Consider the following 8,800-nt stretch of genomic DNA (forward strand, 5'->3'; position numbering starts at 1 on the left):
AGAAATTGGTGTGATCCTGTAGGTTTTCTATCGAATCCTTGACCTACAAATAAAGTTAATTGATGGAAAAATCAAAATTAGAAGTTACAACAATGACAGAAGGTATAAAAGAGAAGAATAAAAGCAAGATTGTAAGAATAAGATAGGGAATGACTTTGGTGTCCTCGGTCATTTTGGGGACACCGTAACTTTTGGCATAACAAAACCATTATGAGTATAACCAAAATCCATTATGAGCATAACCAAAACCATTATGAGCATAATAGAACCATAGCAAGGCATAACTTATTTGTTATGCCTTGGTTGGGTTTTGTTATGTCTTGGTTGATTTTTTGGATATTCCTTGGATATGCTTTGTTTGGGTTCTGTTATGTTTGTAATGGATTTTAGTTATGCTCATAATGATAAAGTTATGCCAAAAATTACGGTGTCCCCAAAATGACTGGGGACACCATAGCATCATCCTTGTATATGAAAAAGTATAAAGAGGAGCAAAAAGAGAAAGAGGAAAGACCCAAAGCAACTATAATATCTTCCGTAGGGAGGGAGCATATATTTAATGCTTTCTATAGACTTTGCGCAGAAGGAAAATAAATTCTAACCCTTAGATCAAACTCAACATATCCCACCCTATTCGTAAACAAACCAAAAGGAGATCTTAAACTACTAATAAAACAACCAAGGAGTACTAAGTATGGTAACACGAGCACATTGAACAGTAACCTGCTCAAAAGTGCATCTTCGGCTCTTCACAGTATTGCCATAACATGAAAAATCACAGTTGAGCAATTTGATTGAAAACTGAAGTACTCAAAGGGCACTAACATGGGAACTTCTATCCTTCTATTTCAGACCCAAATAGTTTCTTAAAATTAAACAATCATTCAGGCTTCCAAAGGTGGAGGCCTGAAACGATAACCAAACTATTGCCAAGACATCATAACTCTTTGGAACTGCTCACTTATATAGCTATACTGTCTAAACACAAAGTAATGACCCTACCAAGTTATTAGCACAAAAGGGATCCATTTTGTTTCTAACATATCGGGAATTCTGTGTCTGTATTTCAAATCCAAATATCTATCCACTAAATTTTATGTTTTAAGTGTAACATACCTAAATAATGAAATGGCATACAGACTGATAGCCATGGCTGAAAATCATGTAATATTTCATAGAATGTCCACTCATAGAATGATGACAAGAATAAAGATCTAGAAAAAATTGATGGACATCTCGATGACGAATTCCACCATAATAAGAAATATTCGATGTTTGCTCGTTCCCCATATGGATTATTACATTAATAGTTGTTGAACACGCAAACAAACAAGACTATATTACTCCTTACTTCTCACATTCTAATACTGCACAATGGATTATCATATTAATAGTTGTTGAACATGCAAACAAACAAGACTATATTACTCCTTACTATTCACTTTCTAATACCGCACTCACCAAATCAACCAACCAGTCTAGACAGCAAAATTCCTCAAAACTTGTCACAAAAACAACAAATGAAAAGGAATACTACACGATTTCAGAATAAAACCACAAAAGCGAACATGCAACAAAAATCAGAAAGGGGGAAAACATCACCAACTAAAAATAGTATACATGCAACATGAATGGAGAAGAAAGAAGAGATGAAAATGCTTCTGGACCTTGTCCGGGTCGAGACCCAACAGATCCGTGGGACCCTGAACCAAATTCGTCAAGGGCGGTCTCAGCTCCTCGCTTGGCTCCGGGATCTTACCCTGTACCATGACAGAGTTTTTTGGCCTGAAATCTCGAAATCGAAGCCGCTTGATCTGGCCTTGGTTCCGGCCCACGAGATTTCGCTTTCGGTGACGGGAAATCTTTGATTTTCGGATTTGGTTACGATTGGTTTCATAGTGGAAGGATCTCAGGACAAAGAGGGAGATGGAGAGGGAGACAACGAAGATATTCTCTTCATTGGGAGAGAGGGAGGTGATCGGAGCGGGGCACCGCTTGATCGACTGATATATATATATATATATATATATAGAGAGAGAGAGAGAGAGAGAGAGAGAGAGAGAGAGAGAGAGAATTCTCTAGTTAGGTCTGTGAGAGAGAGGAGGGGAAAGTCGGGTGAGTAAGTGGAGAAAGCCCCATCACGCCACGTAACTGAGTTAGTGGAGGAAGCCAAATGACCATTTTGCCCAACTGACAAAGAACAACAGCTGAACAATTGAGGGCTACAATTGTCCAAATTGAACGAAAAATGGCAAGCGAAAATCAAACCAAACTGGATCTTTTTTAAGAGAGGTAGGATATTAGTGGGGGCCCGTGTATTTCTACAGTGCTACCAAAAATTATACTGTCTGTATTCCATATTCTTATGTTGCTACTGGGTAGGCCTGAGTTTGTGTGTTTATAGGTAGTTAGCCATCAATTTATTTTACACACGCAATCAAAAAGTTATTGATAACTTATGATTATAGAGAGATTTTCCCACACATATTGTATTTTATTATTATTATTTATGTAAGGGACTTGCAGAAACAATCTCATAAAGCTTTTCTAAAATTAGTTGAAGCTGTGCAAGGGCATCCCCTTCAATACATCCCTTACTATTGAATCCACTTTATACATTTTATGTCATATAATACACAATTTTTAGGGAGTCTACTAGAGATCAATACCCTAATGCACGTGAAAAGGCTTTGGATATATGGCTTGTAGTATGCTTATTAATGACCACAATCTTATTTGATGCTTCAGATCGATGTCCTAACCACTTAAATATTCTGCATACAATGTAGTAGATTATAATAGTAACTAATAAGTAGACAATAATGGTGAAATGAAAAAAAAAACTTCAAGTTTAACTTTGTTACGAACTACCATTCTGAAGGCAATAGTGGTGAATTTAGGAGTGGTGTCAATGTACATGTTGTGAAACCTACCCATTTGTGAGGAGTATGCCTTGGTCTGTATTCGGTATATATAGCAGAGTGGTGTCTAGCTATTAGGTATATATTGCGGTTTTTGACATTTATTTACATGCATTCTTGGTCTTTTTTGCCATTAAAAAAATAGAAAAGGGAATTTAGTGATTGAAACTCACTACTTTCAATGAGGGGGTTGGTTCAGTGATTGAAATTGTTCAAATGAAAACGCGTGCATAGACATTGGTCTCTTTCAATGAGGGGGTTGGTTCAGTGATTGAAACTCACTACTTGATCGGACCAAGACCAAGCTCGTGTCCTCATAGCTCTTTATTGGTGCTAAATATACTCCTAACACCATTCACACGTAATGGGACTTTAGCTTCGGTCCCGACATAAGCGCAGTAAAATCCCATATTGATAGTGTTGTAGTTTGTCGGGACAATATTTCATGGCAAAGGTGACAGAAGTACTTTCATTTTCTAATAGAAAAGAAAAATAGACATTGGTCTCTCTTTCCTTCTTAATACTATTTGGAGAACTACTTGCTGAATAGAGCTTGAAAAGGCCAGCCCAGCTCTAAACTTTGAACCTTGAGGCCCATTTGTTAAAGGATAAACTTGAGCCCGTAAAAACCCAAATTGTTGGGCAAAGCAGCACAATTAAAGCCCAGCTTCAGCATTCAGCCCATGACAAGCCCCGATACTTGCACTTCTTAGCTAGGCTTCATTCTGTTAAGGTTCTTATTTTTTTAAGTATTTATTTTTTGTTTTACGACACAAGTCATTCTCTCACAATAAATCATCTTTAATTCAAACAAACAACTAAATGTTTGTTTTCTCTTGATACAAATATTTACCACATGCCAAAAACCAAAAACATAAAGATACAAACATTTAACTACCGACCAAAATCAACCCGCGCAAAGGTTTTTTTATGCCAATATAATCGGGAGAAATAGTTTTACCTCTAGCCAAGGTTCCATGAATATTCCCAATGACTCGTCCTGGACTGTAATATAAGGAAGATCTTGAATTTGGGGAAATGAGGTCCGAATATGGTGAAGCATTTATATATATCATTGGCAATGAAGATACTAATGTGTGGCTTGATAATCGACATCCTACGGACCCTCTACACAAGTGTCTTTGGGGATTCACCTATTTTTCAATTGGGCAGGTCTATCAAGGCTAAAGTTTACTCTTATCATTAATGGCAAATAGAAATGGACAAGGCCGAAGAATAGAAAGCCCAATTATAGAAACTAGAGGCCGGGGCACACGCGAAGCGTGTGCAAGTCGGATTTTCACAACATTTTTGTAAAAATACTTCTCACTTATTGTTTGATCAAATTTTCACAAATGTTGTGAAAATCCGACTTGCACACGCATCGCGTGTGTCCCGGCGTCTAGTATAGTGTAAATATGGAAACCAAAAAAAATTAAAAAAGGAATTGAAAGGCCATTATGGTACCTGAGTAGAAGACAAATTCACAGAAGTTGCAAGTATGGAAGCCACGTGAAAATTTGACTTGCACACGAATTGCGTGTGCTCCGGCCTCTGGTAAATTACTTCAAAACATGTAGACTACACAATAGAGCATAATGGGTTAAAAATTTACTAAACCAACCTATTCATGTACTATTTTCTCCAATCTGGAAAGGATTCATTTAAAAATAATAATTGATTATGTCACTTTCTATCCCTTAATTTCCAAACATGGCCATCCATGTCCTTGGTCACGTAAATGTTGGGTATGTTCTACACTACCTTCAGTTTTACTCTCACCAATAAAATAGAAAAAAGAAAGTAGAAATACTAAAGGCTAAAGATTAAATAGTAAAAAACCTTTTGGCTGCTTGTGGAATATAGCCCCTTTGAATGGCAGACCCTGTCCACCTTTGTCCCACACCATTTTAAAAATGGTGAGAGTTAAGAAAAGTAGGAGAGAGTATGGAAGAGTAGGGTACAGTGAAGAAACCTCTGTGCATTCGCTTTTCAAAAGGAAAGGAAAGCGAAGAAACCTCTGTGCTTTCGCAGGTTTTGCCAAGTTTTCATCCAAACATGGCAGAGGAAGTTTTCGGCTGTTTTTTTTTTATGTTAAAATGTCAAATATATCCTTACAGTTACAGTACTTTTGCATTGGCTTTCTTTTTTTAAGAGGGCACTTGTGGAAAAGAAAGATACATGACACCAAAAGGGAGACACCAAAAAGGTGCTCTCCCTTTATATATTAGAATAGATGCTCTAGTATCTTCGAAAATGTCTCCAGAGTGAAATTAAGGATTGAGATCGAAGTTATCTTACCGGCAAATGTACCGTTTTTGTTTTATGGGAGCCTTGTTGATAAGGACATACTACAGGGTCTAACGTGCAATTAGTCCATCTGAACTTTTTGTAGCGGCTCGAGTCCTTATATGGACACGAGTTCCAAAAATACCCACCTACCGAGACGAAGGCAAACGAAGAAAGAGAAGAACAGAGAGACGAAGAGAGAGGCGATTCTTGTTCCCGTCGTCCCAATCGCCGTCGTTTCTACCGATGTTGTCGTCATCGTTGTTTCAATTGGTAAGTAGTAAACTCCATATGATTTTTTCACTTTTCTATTTGTCTCGTAGCCGTTAACTTCGTTTCTGTTGTTGAACCTCCATATGATTTCTTCATTCTTGAAAACTGATTTTAGGAGTTCTGATTTTAGGGTTTTAGTAAACTCCATATGATTTCTTCGTTTTTGAGTTCTGATTTTAAGGTTTCAGCGTGAATTTTCTTAGGGTTTTAGTGTGCACTTAGTGATTTACTGGTTTTGTTACTTTCTTTGTGTTAGGGCCAGAAAACATGTTAAATGGAGTCTTCACATGTGTTTACATTGTCATATTACAATCTCTTACTTTTATCCACGTTCGCATGTAAACACATTGTAATATTACATACTACCAGAAAATATTTTCGATGAGATAACATTATCTCTATATTAAGTTTGTGAGATACCAACACTATTTATCTGAGATATTGTTATCTCTTGCTTCATTTTTGCCAATACACTATATTTCTATCAGATAGAGTTATTTCTTAGTTTATTTGTGAATTGAATTGACTAAGATACTGTTATCTTATCTGTTTTAACAGGAAAAAGATACAAAACCATGAAAACCCTCCAGAAAGTCCTGAAAGACCCAAAAGATTCAAAATGATAGCCCGCAAGAAGAATTCAAGGAAACCACAACAACAACAAGAAGAAGGTAGAAAAACAAGGAGTCAAACAACAAAGAAAAAGAAAGAAAAAGAACAACAACTGGAAGAGGAAGAGCAAGAACAGCAACTGGAAGAGGAAGAGACATAAGTTAAACCAAAGAGGAGAACAAAAAAACAGAAAAAGCAAAAAGTAGAAGAAGAAGAAAAAGAGTAGGAAGAGGACGTAAAAGAGGTGAAGAAAGAGGAGGTTAAACCAAAACATTTGCAATACAGGTAACTACTTGGTGTGCCATTATATCCTAACCTGAAGGTGAATTCTATTTGTATAAGATACTGTTATCTCTTGCTTCACATAACTATTTTTTTTAGCTGTGTTAAATAAATGTTACCATCTCATGCTGAAATAGGTGTTGTTTTTTTGAGATACTGTTATCTCTTTGTAAGTCAAATCTTTACAGCATTGTAAGCCTTCTACATGATGTAAAGAAGTTGCATGACATCGCAGCATATTATGTTTCCCAACATTACAAAGATCAGAAAATAATTGAAGGGTTAGAGAAGCAAAAAAACAACTTGACTGAACAAAAACAGAGCAAGAATGTGCACTATCATGAATCTTCAATTCATGATGAAAAGGCCACTGAGGAAGAAATAGACCCAATGATCAAGTACACAATCTCAAGCATTCAAGCAGAACCACAGCAAACAATGAAGAAGAGATTGAGGACAGGTCATACTGTGGACCCATCGTCCTTGGCAAAGAGAGTGCATAAGAGGGAAGATAGGAAAGAGAAGAACATGTAGGATTTTTCAAGTCTATGGGAAGAAGAAAAACAAAGAGAAAGCAGTAGAGAAAGCAGCTCCAGAACTACAATATATGGGTGTTGAAACAATAAAGCTGGCACATCTCGTCTCAGAAAATGACAAGATCTTCTTAAATCATGTATTTGAGTGTGAGAAAGACATGAGTTTAGTAAAAAGCACCAATTTGCTTGCTCAAATAGATGTTATTTATCTGAAATACTGTTATCTTTTGCTTCATATTCATTGTTGATGTACTGCTATTATCTTGTAACTTTACAGAATCCCTATCCAGGATATCAACCTCACCAATGGTACGGTAAGCCTGCAAGAAGCCATAGAAATCTTGAATGAAGAAGATGTACAAAACACGGAAAGAAGGAAGGAAAAAAAAACTCTCTTCAGGACTGTTACTAAACTTTTGTGCATTTAAGTCTCACATGAAATAATGTGTGCAGCTCATCGATTCTTTTACATTCATGTTGGAAAGAGAGCAAGGAGATGAAAGGAAAACACTATTTTTCAAATCCATATTGTGGGTAAGTAAAGCACTAGTCCTGCATAACTACTTGATCTTTGTATCTCTTGCTTAAATATATGTTATTTTTCAGTGATACTGTTATCTCTTGTTCACATACACTATTTTTGCCCACAAAGAACAAGAGATAAGCATATCACATGAATTCTATGTTCACAACAAAAATATATTATATGTCTGAGATATTGTTATCTCTTGCTTCACATAGACTTTTTTGCACACAAAGAACGAGAGATAAGAATATCTCATGAATTCTATGTTCTGAATTATCCAACAGAAATCAAGAGATATGACTATCTCAACTGGTATATGGTATGTATTTTGTCGCATGTAATTTGTGAAACACTTCCTTTTGATAGAGCCTACTAAAGGACAAGAAAAATGAGGTCAGAAAGATGTTCCTTGACGATAAGTTGGTAGAACTCATTCAAAAAGAGCATGTCTATCGCTACTTGGTTTTCCCAATGAATTCCTCAGGAAGTAAAAAAGAGAAGGACAACAATACATGCTTCGTTCGTCAATATATAAAATAAGATCACCCCAAGCATAGGGTATAAGCATCCAATTGAAGCATAATAATCAGGAAGACCGAGATCGTACCCACGGGAATAATTAGTACAGCTTTGATGGATTTGTAGAAGTAAGCAAGGGTTTTTGGCCTTTAGGCAGCCAACTTTGTTTTACGTTTGCGGTGGAAAGTAAAAAGGCTAAATTAAAAGTGAATAAACTAGGATAAAAAAACAGGTTAGGTCTAGGAATTACTAACACCCACGTCTCAAGTTAAATAACATTTTCACCCAATTACGCGGTTTAAGATACTTGATTAAGGTTCCTAAATCGGAAGATAAGATGGTTCAATTACCAAGCTAGCTTTAGAATTTATTTAGCAAACACCTCGAGCGAAAGAGCTTCAAGCATCATGTGTGGTAAGTAGGCAATACTCTTACCTACACATGATCAAGGAGGTTAACACCTTGGCAATTTGACAAATAAATCCAAACTACACATCGATTTTTGAACCAAAGATTTAAACTTTATGGTGAAAAATGCAGTTTTACTCGAGCCATGAGGTGCTAATCACCCCATGACCTAACCCTAGAAAACTACTCACACATATCTATGAAGATAAGAGCAAGCAAAAATCTACTAAGCATAGTGAAATAACAACACTCGAAGAAAACTAGATTAAACGATAGATCAGAGTAGCGGCCACAACTTTAATGAAGACAAAAGTAGCAAAAACTAATTAACTAAAGTAGGAAATTAGAATTAAAATGTTGGAAATGAAGAACAATTCAAAAGACAAGCAAATCTAGGCTAGATCTAAAATTATGCAATACAAAAAGTTGTTTGT

At 36.2% G+C, this 8,800-nt stretch overlaps 1 protein-coding gene across 1 annotated transcript; it reads right to left on the minus strand.

Moving 5' to 3' along the window:
* Nucleotides 1-1,419: 1,419 nt before the first annotated feature.
* Nucleotides 1,420-2,937, minus strand: LOC131306906 (uncharacterized). Its single transcript, XM_058333335.1, has 3 exons — nt 2,872-2,937; nt 1,621-2,003; nt 1,420-1,501 (listed from the first exon to the last, which is right to left on the minus strand). The coding sequence occupies exons 1-3, from the start codon at nt 2,935-2,937 to the stop codon at nt 1,435-1,437; spliced, it is 516 nt and encodes a 171-aa protein (XP_058189318.1). The 3' UTR covers nt 1,420-1,434.
* Nucleotides 2,938-8,800: the final 5,863 nt, after the last annotated feature.

The sequence above is a fragment of the Rhododendron vialii genome, chromosome 11a (genome assembly GCF_030253575.1).
Source record: "Rhododendron vialii isolate Sample 1 chromosome 11a, ASM3025357v1".
Classification (NCBI taxonomy): Eukaryota; Viridiplantae; Streptophyta; class Magnoliopsida; order Ericales; family Ericaceae; genus Rhododendron; species Rhododendron vialii.